The sequence below is a fragment of the Colias croceus genome, chromosome 16 (assembly GCF_905220415.1).
Source record: "Colias croceus chromosome 16, ilColCroc2.1".
NCBI classification, from domain to species: domain Eukaryota; kingdom Metazoa; phylum Arthropoda; class Insecta; order Lepidoptera; family Pieridae; genus Colias; species Colias croceus.
The window spans coordinates 7,211,172-7,227,841 of record NC_059552.1 but is presented as its reverse complement, the minus strand read 5'-3'; the positions used below and the strand labels follow the sequence as shown (position 1 = coordinate 7,227,841).

At 37.1% G+C, this 16,670-nt stretch overlaps 1 protein-coding gene and 1 non-coding gene across 2 annotated transcripts; both read left to right on the top strand.

The window, feature by feature from the left end:
* The first annotated feature begins 842 nt into the window (after nucleotides 1-842).
* On the top strand, nucleotides 843-16,351 carry LOC123698565. Its single transcript, XM_045645243.1, has 20 exons — nucleotides 843-989; nucleotides 1,066-1,213; nucleotides 1,821-1,953; nucleotides 2,762-2,872; nucleotides 3,254-3,353; nucleotides 3,762-3,910; nucleotides 4,455-4,534; nucleotides 4,896-5,047; nucleotides 9,069-9,277; nucleotides 10,003-10,160; nucleotides 10,499-10,714; nucleotides 11,112-11,170; nucleotides 11,412-11,521; nucleotides 11,897-12,079; nucleotides 13,252-13,428; nucleotides 14,120-14,206; nucleotides 14,871-15,028; nucleotides 15,632-15,765; nucleotides 15,991-16,033; nucleotides 16,175-16,351. The coding sequence occupies exons 1-20, from the start codon at nucleotides 938-940 to the stop codon at nucleotides 16,320-16,322; spliced, it is 2,607 nt and encodes an 868-aa protein (XP_045501199.1). The 5' UTR covers nucleotides 843-937; the 3' UTR covers nucleotides 16,323-16,351.
* LOC123698780 lies at nucleotides 13,859-13,977 on the top strand. The gene has a single exon (XR_006752447.1). It is a non-coding gene; the product is annotated as a 5S ribosomal RNA (ribosomal RNA).
* Nucleotides 16,352-16,670: the final 319 nt, after the last annotated feature.

Below are 16,670 nucleotides of genomic sequence, written 5' to 3'. Positions count from 1 at the left end.
GACCAACGCTGTACTCGATATAAAGTTTACTAGAAGAACTATATTTTAACAAATTATTTATTTAACTTTATTTGTGGTGTGTTTTGTATGATACACTTTCTAATATTATGAATGCGAATGTATTATAGTGTAAATGTAAAGTATGTAATGTTACGATATATTTTCTGAACCGCTAAATTGATTTTGAAGATTTTGATAGTAGAATGGATAAAATTAAATAAAAAAATTATTAATATTATTTATTATATTATCATTTTAAATTATTGATTATTCCTTAATATTTTTTACCATTTTTAAAACATTATTATTATTGTTTGATTTATTATTAAAGAAATAGCACTAAACCCGATCTTTTATTTTATTAACTTTATTATTTAAAAAGTACTCACGTTTTTCTGATATTCCAATTAAACATATTTTTTTAAAGTACTTATAATTAATACAAGAAAATTTCTTATATAATATTTAATATTCAAATGGAATAAACAAACTTTATTCAGTTGGTAAACAAATAAAAAAATTACATATTTATACTTTATTCATATATTTTTCCTTTAATAACTTATTGAACATAAAATTTACTTATGATACATATTTATTTACATAAATTATCGATAGTTCAACACGCAATTGATACCTACCCATCCCTATTTGTCACACACACATCTATATAGTATCTATAGCTCATCTGCCTACGATCCGCACTAGGCAATTTGTGCAATACACTCGCTCTATACTATTGTAATATATACTCTAAGCCTTGGTACCTATTACCTAATTATAATACCATTAAATTGACAATTAATGACAGTTTAGATAGACGTTGACACTTGACTGTTGACATATTATTACGAATTCAAATTTCGAAGCATTTGTTTACGTAGAGTTTAAATCTATAATTTTATATTATTTGCAGTTATTTTGATATTATACATAAATGGATGAATTGAGAGGACCTACCATACAAATCGTGCTGCATGTGAAAGAGGGTAATTAACATTTGCGAGATTTGTATCTGGTTTCTTTCGCTATTTTTTTAAAAGTTAGTTGTATTCATGTTTACAGGACTTGGGTTTGGTTTTTTACGATCGCCTTTTATTGTAAGTGGTTCCTTGAATGGATATATGCTAGAAACTGATCCGACTGTGCCCACCCACGCACCAGTCTTTGATGCGGAGCTAGTTTGGGAAGCTGATAAAAGAAAATTTCGAAGGTAGTTTAAGTGTAATTTTTTTTATTTGCATGGATTTTTAGTTGTATATTAAATAAAAATGTTAAATCGTGTGCTGGCCTCCAATGCCACAATTGACATTTTTGCTAGTAGTACAAATACTGTCCTAGACTTCTATATCAGGTATTTGGATGCACATAGTGATAGTATGTATGTAACTCCGTTTTGTTTGTATTTTTGTTAACATATTGTTACTCAATTATATGTATGCTTTGGTATTATCACTGTAAGTACAAAGAACGATTCTGTTTCAATAAATAAATAAATAGCTTTTATTTTGCAGTACCGTTTATATATTATACTTGATTATAGTTTCTAGAAATTAATTATGTAAATTGTTACAAACAAAATGGCTCAACAAATGAATTACTAAGTATAAAATTTTAAAATATTTCATAATTAAGATGGTTTTTGGGTTAATTTAGAAGTGGAATATATATGATTTTGTTAAATATAAAAGTTTTTATATACACTGAGTCTACAAAAGTGATGTTCAAGGAAACTGTGTACTTCTTGTTCACAAATATTTTGTCAATTCAGAAAAGGAACAATGTCTAAATTTTAATGTTGCATAATTTAATAATTCCAGTTTACGAGTACAAAATGTACCAGTTAAAGTGGAGGTGTTCACAACTGGCTCTCAAGGCAGAAAGGATAAAGTTGGATATCTACTGCTCAGTCTGCTTGGAGCTCAACCGTGCCCTGCTAACAAATTTGTTGATGTAAGATTTATTTATACGGAATCTATAAAAACTGACATAAGAGTTTAGTGTCTTTGTATAAAGTTATAATATTCACAATGTTTAAATTAATGTTTTACTATATTTTTTGGGAACATGTTCTGTTGATTATGGACCGCAAATGTGATTATTTGTAATACGCCGGCCACACACTCGACGAGTGGTATGGGAAGTAACAAGGAAAGTATGCAGAGACATAGGCATTACATTACTTAATGCCACTCGTCGTGCTCATCGTCCTGCTCCCTGTTCCCTTTTTTGTCAGTTTTTAAGCGCGAGTCAAAGGACTGGCAATACAATACGAGTGCGAGTGACTGGCTGGATCGCAGTCCGCATCGAGCGCTCGCCCAAGACACACATAGATGCAAAATTGAAAATGATGTCGTCGCCAAGCATGGAATGGTCAAATGAAAAAGTGTTAATGTTTTTTATGTTTGAGGACGACGACGACGATGTATATTTCTTTTTACTACCTACATTAATATAATTAGCTATAAAAAAATAGCATAGCGATTAATCGCGCGAGTAGAGCAGTGTGTGGACAGAGAGGGCAACGTCGCGTCGCGGCGAATAACGGTAGCGCGATGAGCAGAGCCATGAGCAGGGCGAGGAGCATAGTGTGGCAGGAGCATTACATTGATCATGTTCCCATAGTATTTTGATTTTTGGTATTTCTTGATTTAACAATAGAATAATACATTTTATTAGGAGAAATCAAAACGAAGAAAGATTTGTTAGTGAGGGTTTTTCTTTTATTAATTTGTACCTAAGGATATAAACACATTTTCAGGTAAAACATTCATGGCACAAATTACTAGGTGTGAAATCGGAGGGAAAGTGTTGCCATCCACAACTTTTGATGAGTCTTACCATTGAAGATAGAGTCAGCACACCAACTCCTGTAAGTTTAATTAAATTTATTGTGTATTAGCTTTCCATCCGCGGCATCGCCCGCGCAGAAGAAAGAAAAACCCGCGTAGGTCCCGTTCCCGTGGGATTTCCGGGATAAAACCTATCCTATGTCCTTTCTCGGGTATCGAAATATCTCTTCATGCAAATTGGTTCAGTAGTTAAGGCGTGATTGAGTAACAGACAGATAGACAGACAAAGTTACTTTCGCATTTATAATATAAGTATGGATTGAAAATATACTTTGTATGAGAAACAAGAAAAGTGTTATATTGTATGCTTTGCTGAAATAAGTTTACTTAAATTACTCGACTTATTTATTGTGTCCACTATAAAAAACGTAATTTAAACTTTATTATTTAATCTCTTACAGAGGAATGAATTAAGAATGTTTCACAGCAATGAAATTGTGAATCCATCCAGTAGGCAAGAAAAAAATCCACCAGCATCGAAATCTATTTTGTTAAAAGTTGGTATGTTTACTCTTTTGCTTTATTTTTTTACTAGCTTCCCGCCCGCGGCTTCGCCCGCTTTGTCTAAAACCTAATGAATTATATACTAAAACCTTCCTCTTGAATCACTTTATCTATTAAAAAAACCGCAACAAAATCCGTTGCGTAGTTTTAAAGATTTACGCATACATAGGGACAGAGAAAGCGACTTTGTTTTATACTATGTAGTGATTTTTCAAGTATTTTTATTCAATCAATCCAAGTAGGTATTGATTGAATAATACTACTAAATACAAGTAATATTAATTTTAAGTAGTTAACTTCTAAAATCATCATAAGCTTAAAATAATGGTTGCTATAAATAATCTTCATTCTTTTCCATATAGCTGATTAATATTAAAAAAATCTTAATTTAATTTCTCTTTCTAGAGGAATATATAGCGGAAAGCAAGAAAATGGCCTCGTCATTAGATTTACAACCAAAGTTGATTTGCGAGGAAGGTCTTATTCAGATTGGTGATGGGAACCATTTGTTTGTGTTGAGCCTTGTTATTGGATCTGTGGAGAATTTGGACTTGGTGAGTGATGAATACATTTTTTATTTTGTTATTACTATGTGTGTTTACATTTACACTAATATCATCATCATCATCAGCCCATATACATTCCCACTGTTGGGACACTAATCTTAATATACATATATAAATCTCGTGTCACAATGTTTGTCCTCAATGGATTCCTAAACCACTTAACCGATTATAATAAAATTCGCACACCATGTGCAGTTCGATCCAACTTGAGAGATATGCCCTGTACCACTGTACCGCCTCCTTGGTACAGTGGTTGACGCGTGAGCGTAGCACCGAGGGGTCCTGGGTTCGTTTCCGGTGGAGACGAAGAAAAAAAAATGTCTCGGTCTGGTAGGACATGGAAGGCTGATCACCTACTTGTCCCTAAAGAAAATCGATCAGTGAAACAGATATATAATGCATCTGCCCCTTAGTCCTTACCCCACTAGGGGACATGGGACTTCACTTTTAATGTGTATAGAACTAAGAACAAACAGTTGTGTATATAGAAATGAATTATAAGTAACAATTTTAATTTTCATTTATGTTTCAGCTGTTGCCAGACACATTAAAGGAGACAGCGTTTTCTTATGTGACATACACAGTGTTTACACATAATATTATGACAGACAGGTAAATGATATAAAATACACATAAAATATGCATTTTATGATAAATTCTTTGATGATGCATTTAATATTATTTTAAAACACTAAGGTACTCAAATTTACCATTGCTGTATGCCTACAGCAAAAATCCAAGATCTCAGGTTTATGTAACCTTGGTAAGGTTACACAATATCACAAACCTGAAATGTTGGATTTTTGTTCTACCGTGCAAAAAGTTTTATTGTTTATTTATTCATTAAAATTTTTTAGAAGTGCCTTGACTTCTCAAATAACAAAGAAATCATAAAATATCACCTACATAAGTCTTGAAACTAGACCGAGAAAACACCTTGTCTGCAAACAAAAATTGTTTAACTCTATTTCAGAGTGAGTGCAACATCACTAGGCACTTCTAGTAGAGCCCAGTTCAACCAACGCACATCACTTCGTTTGCAAACAGATCTGTCCACTCTGGGCAGGTATTTTGCAGAATGCCCACACCTTGTGACTAGAGTGTGTGTGGGTGAAAGGGATGTTGGTATGTATTATCTTCTATACTAATATTATAAAGCTGAAGAGTTTGTTTGAACACGCTAAACTTAGGAACTACAAGGCCAATTTGAAAAATTATCTCAGTATTAGATAGCCCATTTATCGAGGAGGGCTGTATACTATATAATCTCACCATGCTTAGACCAATAGGAGCGGATAACTGTGGGTAATACTGTGGGACACAGCTAGTCCATACTAATATTATAAATGCATGGTGGGAGACATTTGTCGCGGCTATAATGACCACCCATCAGCTGAAGACGTGTCGCCAAGCGTCCGTGTTCCGGCACGAAGAAGCTGATGTAGCCTTAGTGAAGACGGGTCGAATCAGTTGCGCTTTTACAATCAGGACGATCTGACGCTCACTGTCGTTGCTGCTTCCGGTGGCTAGTCATGGAGGGTAGCGGGATCCGAGGCACGGTGCACCGCTGGCCGACCGCTGGTCAGTAGGGGGCCCAAGTAGCGTGCTAGCCACATGTGAAAGGCTGCCCCGCCAACCAGCGAAAAATCCCAAGTTGCGCCATAGTGCCGGTTGGCGACCGGATGAGAGGGCCCTATGGACAACTTGGGGGGGCTCGGGCGTCCCCGCAGTCTCCAGACTAGTCCCCGTCATTGCGGCTTCTAAGTGTGTGTCTCAGGTCAAGATGTAAAGCGCCTCGATTCACTGCCGTCTTCACACCTACTTCACTCTCCAAACAAATTATGAAAAAAGCAAGATACAGGAACACAGTTGTACAGCGGCAGCACTCCCTCTCGCTGAAAGTAGACCTTACTAACATCAGAGGTCTACACTCCAACCTCGCTTCAGTCCACTTCCACCTAGAGACTAGCAATCCTTGTATCTTGTTCCTCACGGAGACGCAGATAAGGTGTCCGTCTGATCTGGCGTACCTGACTTACCCCGGCTACACACTGGAGCAAAATTTTAAAGCTCGATCAGGTGTGTGCGCGTACGTCCGAGACGACATCTGCTGTCGGCGTCTCCGTTTTCTTGAAGACCCCCATTTCTCTGTACTTTGGATGCTGGTGGACACAGGCTTAGAGAAGCTTGTCTATGCTTGTGTCTACCGAGCGCACAGCGGAGACCAGGAGACTATCAGGCTCACAGAGTACCTAAGTGAGGCGGCGGATGCTGCTCAACACAAATTCCCTTCCGCTCAGCTAGTGCTACTGGGGGATTTCAATGCCCACCACCAGGAGTGGCTATTCCCGTACCAGAGCACTGATCTCGCTGGGAGAGAGACGCGTAAGCTCGCTATAGCGTTAAATCTCACCCAGCTGGTCCAAGGAGCGACGCGGGTTCCTGATGTTGAGAGCCATACAGCCAATTGCTTGGACCTTCTGCTGACAACAGATCCGGACCGTTACTCGGTTGCGATTTCTGCGCCGCTTGGCAGCTCCGATCACTGTCTGGTGAAGTCTGTATCTGTCTACTCGCCGCCCGATCCCAGTCCCAGGGGCTCTCGGCGCGTGTGGCGATACAAGTCAGCAGATTGGGACGAGATGCGTTCCTTCTTTGCGTCTTATCCCTGGCGGTCTGTTTGCTTTTCTTCCGAAGACCCTTCGACCTGTGCGGATGCTGTGACAGATGTGCTGCGGCAGGGAATGGAGTACTATATTCCATTCTCCGATGTAGCCACGTCCAGTAAAGCTCAGCCCTGGTTCAGAGCCGAGTGCAAACGCGCTGAAGCGCTTAAGCATGAGGCATATCTGGCTTGGACTGATGCTCGACACCGCAAGGCCAAGGACGTATCAGAGAAGAAGAAAGCCTTTAACCGGGCCGCCAAGTCCTGCAAGAAAGCTCTACGGAAAGCTCGATTTGACCACGTTAGCCGTATAGGGAACAAACTGGCTTCTTACCCCTCCGGTAGTAAAGCGTTTTGGTCCCTGGCAAAGTCGGTTGAATCGAATTTCTGCCGCCCCTCACTTCCTCCACTGCTGAGACCGGATGGGACGCTAGCTCACACTGCCGCAGAGAAAGCGAACCTATTTGCTACTCTGTTCGCAGAAAATTCGCGTCTGGATCCTGCAAGCGCCATACCTCCCAGTCTACCTGGTTGCGAGACGAATATGCCGGAAATTCGCATCCGTCAGACTGAGGTTCTTAAAACGCTGCGGAATCTTGATGTGAATAAAGCTAGTGGCCCTGATGGTATTCCAGCCATAGTACTAAAAACCTGTGCGCCTGAGCTCGCTCCTGTTCTGACACGCCTCTTTCGCCTTTCGATGACGACTGGAAAAGTACCGAAATCGTGGAAGCTTGCTAATGTGCAGCCTGTGCCCAAAAAAGGCAGTCGTGCCGACCCCTCCAATTATAGGCCAATTTCAGTCACGTCCATACTCTGCAAGACTATGGAACGTGTACTGAACAGCAGGCTTATGGCACACCTAGAAGCGAACGATCTACTCAGTGACCGCCAATACGGATTTCGCCGAAATCGGTCCACTGGGGATCTTCTAGCGTGTGCTACCTATATCTGGAGCGAGGCCATAGAGAATCATGGGGAAGCACTTGCTGTCTCCCTTGATATCTCGAAAGCCTTCGACAAGGTCTGGCATGATAGCCTTATTGGCAAGCTTCCATCGTACGGTCTGCCTGCTGGTTTCTGCGCATGGATCACAGATTTTCTGAGAGACCGGTCGATACGAGTAGTCGTCGACGGCTGCTCGTCCGACCAATTGGCTATAAACGCCGGGGTCCCTCAGGGATCAGTTCTCTCCGCAACACTATTCCTGCTACACATTAACGATCTGCTGAAACCCGGTATCTATGGGTACGCAGACGATAGCACTGTTGTGGAGAGATACGTATCCAACGCGCGTGCTAGTACGGCACAAATCCAGTCTCTGCGGGAGGCGATGGTCGATCGCTTGAACTTGTCCTTACAGGCAGTCTCCGATTGGGGCGAGGCCAATCTGGTCAAGTTCAATGCGACTAAGACCCAGGCGTGTCTATTTTCCGCTAAACGGAGTCCTTTCAACCTGACTCCGTTTTTCCAAGGTGTATCTGTGCCGATAACTGACCACCTCGAGCTTCTTGGTATCACCTTAACGCCTACTCTTAATTTTGGTTCATACATCGAATCAAAAGCCCAAGTAGCCTCAAAAAAGCTTGGTATTCTGGCGAAGGTGAGACAGTATTTCAGTCCGGGACAGTTGCTCAATCTCTATCAAGCACAAGTCCGTTCGTGCATTGAATACTGTTCTCACCTCTGGGATGGATCAGCCAAGTACCAGCTGGAGGCGCTTGAGGCGATAGAGAGGCGTGCCAAGAGGCTAATAAACGACGATGAGCTAGTAGGCAAAAAACTCCAGAGCCTCGCCCATCGTCGCAGAGTGGCAAGTTTATCGGTATTTTATCGGATACACTTTGGTGAGTGCGCTGCGGAATTGCACGATCTAATTCCGCCATCCCCGTTTTTCCATCGTTCGTCGAGGCGCACAGACTCTAGGCACCGCCATATGGTGGACGTTCCATGTACCCGGACAAAGCGGTTCGGATCGACATTCTTCATTCGAACCGCGAGGGACTGGAACATGCTTCCTGAGTCTGTGTTCCCCGACGAGTACAATATGGAGGTCTTCAAGAAAAGAGTGAACAGGTACCTTCTAGGAAAGCGCGCTCCATCTTAGGCCACATCTCAGCTTTCCATCAGGCGAGATAGTGGTCAAGCGCTTTCCTATCAAATAATAAAAAAAAAAAAAAAAAAAAATGCGAAAGTAACTCTGTCTGTCTGTCTGTTACTCAATCACGCCTTAACAACTGAACCAATTTGCATGAAATTTGGTATAAAGATATTTTGATACCCGAGAAAGGACAGTTACTTTTCATTGTGAAATATGTACCACGGGCGAAGCCGGGGCGGACCGCTAGTTAATTATAAAACAACCGTTTGCTCAGTCCGTTCATGCATATTTTGGTACCTACTCTAAAATGAATACAAGCTCTTAATATCTGGTAAAAACCATAAAAATTAACACCAGCTTTTTCATATTTTCACAAACAGGTATCTGCAGCATGGACCTCCGAAAACTAGTTCCCACGGATGACATACAACTTTTCCTAACGAATTTCTGCAATAATGACAAATCGCTAACAGTTCACGAGCGTTGTTTTATTCTGCGGTGCGATGACGTCATCAGGGAAGGTTCTAGACGCCCGTACATTGATGTGGAGCTTAGCTTGAAGTATCTTGGTGTTAAGAAAAATGCTCAGGTATGAAAAAGTGATTAGTTTGCGAGTAGATAGCTTCTTTTTGTAGCAGATAATTCTATCTATCAATTTGATTTTTCTTCACTACATAGTATGAAACACAGTCTCTTTCTCTTTTAAAACTACACAACGGAATTTGATGCGGTTTTTTTTAATAGATAGAGTGATTCAAGTGGAAGGTTTTAGTATATAATTTATTACGTTTTAGACAACGCGGGCGAAGCCGCGGGCGGTAAGCTAGTTAAAGATAAGTTGGTAATCAGCCATCTTTAAATTTTTTTAAACTTCTTTGAATTTCAAACCAAGATTGAAATGTAAATTCCTCTTGAAGAATATTGAGTTTATAGAGGACTAGATTTCCGCCCGCGGCTTCGCCCGCGTTTTTAAAGAAAAACCCGCATAGTTCCCGTTCCCGTGAGATTTCCGGGATAAAACCTATCCTATCTGTTAATCCAAGTTACCTTCTATATGTGTGCTAAATTTCATTGTAATCGGTTCAGTAGTATTTGCGTGAAAGAGCAACAAACACACACACACATCCTCACAAACTTTCGCATTTATAAGATTAGTAGGATTTGATTATGATTAATTGACGAAATAAACTTTATTTCCATTTTGATGTCGAAGTCGACAGCTAATGATTGAATATTTTTTGATATTATAGGTATTTTTATTTATATGTATATATTTTCGGTTTCTTTTAATATGAAACATAATCAATTTTCCAGAAGCCCCTTCTAACAGCCCGCAGTGCTACTCAACTAAAAGCAGAACAGCAGGTGGTGGTGGAATCGGAAGACATATTGACCCTGGGCCGAGCTGGTAGCTGCACTGATCTGGGGGGTGTCGGGGGGTACCGGGGGGTGGGATCTTGTAATACTGCCAGGTGACGTTTTATTTATTTATTCTTTATTAGACATAATACAACGACGAATATAAGATTCTTAACTTTGATTATTAATTGGTTTGAATTAGCACATGACGTCACAAAATGGCGCAGGATCGATCCAAATTTATGTACTTATTTGTATTATTAGAAAGTTGTATTTTTTCAAATTTCTTCCAAGCAATTAATAATGCACTATAGTAGACCTATAATGACTGGCACAGTATAAAAAAAATATTTGAAATCAACATAATTGAGAAAATAAAATTATTAAAATAACAAATGACACATAATCCAAAAATTATCACATCCATATGAGTTTTATCTAAAAATTCCAGATACACTAATGCCTCTGGTGAAGCGATGCTACCAACAAATGAAATAGCGGAATTAATAAAGAAAATGTGCGATACATTCGCGTCAAGCCAAGAGAAATTACTGGCAACACATAAAACCACGTCAGATATGCAAGTGCAGTGTGATGATGTACAGGAAGAGAAAGAGTTGGTAGGAGATAGTAAGAAAGAAGAGAATGTGGAAGATTTAATTGAACCGTAAAGACTTTTTTAGACTTTGTTTTAGCTAGTTATACTTATCATATTTACTAGATTTCCGCCCGCGGCTTCGCCCGCGTTTGCAAAGGAAAATCCGCATAGTTCCCGTTCATGTGGGATTTCCGGGATAAAAACTATCCTTTGTGTAAATCCAAGTTACCCTCTATATGTGTGCTAAATTTCATTGTAATCGGTTCAGTAGTTTTTACGTGAAAGAGAAACAAACATCCATACATCCATACAAACTTTCGCCTTTATAATATATCATATTTATTTGCATAAATTAGAAATATTGTAAAATTCTTCTATGTTTTTCAACAAATAAAATTATTATGTACAAACAAGGTGGTACTTTTTTTTTTCAATTTCACTTTTTTACTTTTTCATTATTTTGCAGTGAACCCGTTAAATTGGAGGCTACAAAAAGTGACACATGCTTTACGGCCAATGTAAGAGGTTTGTTTATTATTCTATGTTTATAGAATGAGCACTTATTTTTTATATATTTATTTATTATATATAACGAGTTAAAAAATTAATTTTGTTATTTATAATACATTTTGTGTTAATAACACATTCATCATGTAGTTATTTTCTATATATATAAATAAAAATGGATAATACCATTAACCAGTAACAACATAAAATAATCTATATAATATCATAATCATGAAATAATTATTTATTTTATATTCAGATGCCGTAAATAAAGTATTAACGGCAGCGGATCGCGACACAATCATGCAGAAGTTTGTGGAAGAGCTCGAGGACTGGAAGGAGAAACAACAGGAACTGTTTAGAATACAGGTTAGAAATTGTAATAATATTAAATTTTAACAATGATTTTGGCTCCACGTTTGCGGTTTCACCTGCGTAGTGAAATTCCTATGGCAATAAAATCTTTCACCTCGGTAAAAAGCAAGCTTTCCGTAAAAATAGTAATAATTAGTATAGTTTAAAAAACTAAAATCACGCTTAAACTCATTAATCTATTTATTGTCACCGAGTATTGATAAGTGTACATTGTTTGAATTAAATCTATACGTTTAAAATGGGTCCAAATCGAGTCTCAAGGAGTTGATTACATAATATAAATATAGGTGAAGCTAATAAAAATTCCATTGTTGTAGTTTGTAAATTTTGATAATGTTGTAATAAATGTTTTTTTATTTTTAATTTCAGTTAAAACGCAAAGAAGACTACCATCTCGATCTCTTATCCGCCGAATGGATGAAACGTCGCACAGAACTAGAAAGCAAGCTAACCCGCGGGATAGAGCAGTGTCGGCAGCTCGCGAGCGATCTCAGCAGGGCCACGGGGGACTTTGCGTTACGGGGACATAGGAACACGCAGAGGGAGAGGAAGGTATAGAAAATAGATTTAAAAATTTATTTATTTAAATAGGTACACACCACAGCTGACAATTTTGACTTATTATACACAAATTTAATCACAATCATGTTGCGGTAAAATGCCAGCCTAATTGTATGTACACAGCACAATTGAGGTTAAAAAAAATATTAAAAATTACATTATTTAGCACAATTCACAGATCAAGTAAAATATTTTTTTTTTTTAAATACATGTCATAAAATAAATTGAATCCAACTCATAGTACAGATAAATATCACATCACTATAGCTACAATATATAAAATTACATAAAATACAGTTAAATCAATAAATAACTACATTACATTCAATTACATAAAATAAAATTCATTACATCAAAAAGAGCGTTTCATCTCTCTAATCATTTATTTCACGTTATATTTAGTCAATGTTAGTAGAATTGTGTTTTAGAGGTAGTTTTAAATGCATTGATCAAGTTGGTGTCTTAAGCACGCACAAGTTAAAATAGGCACAACATAACACAAGTTAATATATATTTTTTTTCTCTTTTTAATTCAAACACCACCCATCTAATTTTAATTCGTATGACAAATCCTATCCAAAGGTTGCCTGGCAGAGATCGCTTATAGCGATAAGGCCGCCTATTTAACATGTTATGATTTTCTTTTTGTTTTGTTTTTATTTTGGTGTTTATTCTTTTTTGTGTGTGTTAAATAAAGAATTTAAATAAATAATTAAATAAATAGGCGATAGAAGCTAACAACTTAAAACTTTTTAAAGCACCTGTTGACGAATAGTCATAGAATCAACCGCCGTACAACCAACTTTTAATTTCTTCAAGATAATTGGTTATTTTTAATCTGACATAATTTTGAGGCAGAAAAATGAGGAAAAATTATTTACGCACTTCGAAGGTCACCACTACTTTAACTGATTTGCAACTGACGATCACCATAATTAATTACTTAATTATTATTGTATTGTATCGTATTGTATTAGCCTGTCGTGTTCCAAAGCTGAGAAAAGGCCTCTCCAAGGCACTTCCATGAATCGCGGTCTTGTCCTAACAGTCATTTGTAAATTGGTCAAGTTCATCTAGCCATCTCTTCTTCGGCCTAATAATATTATTATGGAAAAGTTTTATGCGAAATTGTATGTAAACTAATAATGTAATTATACTTTCAGCTATTAGAAGCAAAGAAAGCTCTAGAAGAACATTACACAGCGAAATACAAAGACTTAAGAGAAGCGTCACAAAAGATGGAAGACGATATGAATCACCAGCTCAAATTAAAAGACCTCGCTATAGAAGAATTGCAGTTGAAGATTGAGAAAATGGAGAAAGTCATTGATGGACTTAAAGTGAGTAATCTTAATATACATAAATCTCGTGTCACAATGTTTGTCCTCAATAGACTCCTAAACCACTTAACCGATTATAATAAAATTCGCACACCATGTGCAGTTCGATCCAACTTGAGAGATAGGATAGTTTAAATCTCAAATCGTTTTAGAGAAAGCGGGTGAAGCCGCGGGCGGTAAGCTAGTAGTTGTATAAAAATTATTATTTTATTATCTAGACTCTAGAGTATGTTTTTATTGTTAGGCAATATTTACGTAGCGTGATATTTAAATCAAATATTATTTCATAAAAGATTATTTTCTTAAAGTTCTTTGCTTTCATATTCCATAACAAATAGCTATCAATATTTTAAGTGTTAGTTTGTATGACTTGGAATAATTTAAAACGTGGGTTTGTATTCTGCTTTATAATAATTTGAGATTGTTGTTCGCCAACGTCCATACCACGTTGAATACACCGGTTCTCGTCCGATCACCGAAGTTAAGCAACGTCGGGCGCGGTCAGTACTTGGATGGGTGACCGCCTGGGAACACCGCGTGATGTTGGCTTTTTGCTGCTTATTAATTTATTTTTTGCATTTAGTTATTTATTAGTTCCTACATGAAAAAAATGCTTACCTAAACTACTTTTCTTCTTCTGCTATTTGAACTTAAAAGTTTGTAAAATAATATTTGGATGCACTGGTTTTAGATGGATCTGAAAAATGTTGAAAAGGATGCTGAGAGTAGGTGCTCTGGATTAACGAAAGATCAAACCGCTAGTCTAATTCAGGAGTTGGTAAGTAAAACCGTAAAACTCTAATATTATAAAGAATAACAAAGGCAATATTTTTTCTAGGGACTGGTGATCCTAGAATTACTTTACAAACGAAAATGAGTTTTTTTTCACAAATTATTAGCTACTAGCTTTCCGCCCGCGGCTTCGCCCGCTTTATCTAAAACCTAACGTCTGTTAAGCTAGAAAGGTCAAGTCAGCAGAATCACTCGTATTATATTTCAAAATTTAGTGCTCATTTAGTGCTAATTTAGTGCTGATAACAGATATTTGGTGCTGTGATAGGAGGACTAAAAATGAGAACACTGCTAACTTTTCATTAAGCTTAAAGGCTTCTAACTAATAAGTTATATACCTACTAAAACCTTCCTCTTGAAGCACTCTATCTATTAAAATAAACCGCATCAAAATCCGTTGCGTAGTTTTAAAGATTTAAGCATACAAAGGGACATAGGGACAGAGAAAGCGACTTTGTTTTATACTATGTAGTGATGTCTATAATTAAATAAAAAATAGCTTTTTCATTCGACATACAAAGTGAAGCATATTCCAAACTCCAAAGTTTAGGTTTTACTTATCAAACATACATCTTACAATTAACTGATTTCATAAGACATTTACTTATTGGTCAAATGTCATTATCGATTAAAAAATATCTAATTCGCAGCGATGTCTAGAAGAGAAGCTAGAAAGCAGCCGGCAATCGAAAGCATTCTTCAAAGAGCAATGGGGTCGAGCCGTGCGTGAATTACATCGCGCCAAATTAACCGCGCGGAAACAGCTCTTACATACTCTCAGGGATCAGCGGAGACAACTGGCTGACGGGTAACACAAATTGTGAATTAAAAAAATGTGTGCGTGTACTAGTGTACACACGTAAGAAGTGAAACTTCTTTATGACCTTATTTTTCAAAAAAATAATTTACTATATGCAACTTTATAGAAATACGTCGAATCACGCGTGGTAGGGATAAGAAAAAGATGGCGAGTAATGTAAAAATGTCACGCGGAACGAAAAAATGTTACACATTGATAACCTCCTCCTTTTTTTGAAGTCGGTTAAAAATAGAATGAAGGTGCAGTGGGTGCGCTTTGTGCGTGAGCTGCCCTGCATATCAAAATAAACTGGTATTTTAGTAAAAAAATGAAATTGAGAAACTGTAGATTAGCGTCAAACTCTTTGGATTGTTTTATGTTTATCAAGCGAACATCGTTTATATATTCACTAGCTTACCGCCCGCGGCTTCGCCCGCTTTGTCTAAAACCTAATAAATGATATACTAAAACCTTCCTCTTGAATCACTCTATCTATTAAAAAAACCGCATCAAAATCCGTTGCGTAGTTTTAAAGATTTAAGCATACAAAGGGACAGAGAAAGCGACTTTGTTTTATACTACTTATGTAGTGATTTTCAACTCATTTCCCAGGTTGGATCCCATTGAAGATCAAGAAGAAACGGTAATGGATGACAAGAACGATGTCGACATAAATAAACTCAAAGATGACTTCTACGTGGACATCTTAGCCAACTCACCGGCGATTGAGTCGCGCTCGCTTATAAGTATGAATTTGATATAGTTATTAGTTTAAAATTAAGTACACTTGCATTGGATGGACATAAAATGAAATAAATGGTCTTTTTTTATAATTAAATTGTATTTTTTTTTAATAATTAATTCACTTCATTATAGGACAATAATAGTTATGAATCGCTTATGTTTACGAAAATGAAAGTGTGATTAGGCAATAAGTGATATTGTTTTGATTCGATTTTTTTTTCTTTTAGGTACGTCCGGTCCAGATGGAATGGAGATTTATGACGATTTAATGTAAGTTATTACAAAAATCAAATTAACTTAGCAATAATAAAAAAAAAAACGTTTTTTATATAAAGACTCTTCTATATATTTTATAGTGCTAGCTTCTGTGAATTATGGCAATATTTTAATGAATTAATACATTATTTTCAGAAAAGCGCCAATAAATCCGATGAATTCTCGCCTCAAGGACTTGATGTTACAACGTGAACAACTCGTCGCTAACGAACAAACAGACGAACAAGCTCTGCGAGCGCTTAACACTGAAATACGCAATATATTGATAAATTGTGCTACTTGATGTTATAAATAAATTTATAGTTCAATTAGTTTTACCTCTTTTAATTACACCCTATACTTAATCTAAATAATATCATCCCACTTCCTACTATTATTATAAATGCGAAAATTTATAAAGATGAATTATTATTAATTTCACACAAAAACAGCCATATCAGATCTATGCAGTTGGTATAGACTAGAGATATTATAATCTGAATTAACTATAGGAAGGCCCACGGAAAGCCATAGGTTGCTTTTAGATCCAGATACTAGTAATTCCGTGCCTTAGATGGCACCATAAAGTAACTTATATTATCGGGTGCTGATGGCACTGTTCTAATACTAACTAGCGAGAACTACTAACTCG

What these genes read in the sequence shown, in the direction of transcription:
- LOC123698565 (XM_045645243.1), top strand. Translation starts at nt 938, where the DNA reads ATGGATGAATTGAGAGGACCTACCATACAAATCGTGCTGCATGTGAAA. An exon ending in ATCTATTTTGTTAAAAGTTG is followed by an intron (nt 3,354 to 3,761) that starts GTATGTTTACTC and finishes TTCTCTTTCTAG; the next exon opens with AGGAATATATAGCGGAAAGC. An exon ending in GGATCTTGTAATACTGCCAG is followed by an intron (nt 10,161 to 10,498) that starts GTGACGTTTTAT and finishes TAAAAATTCCAG; the next exon opens with ATACACTAATGCCTCTGGTG.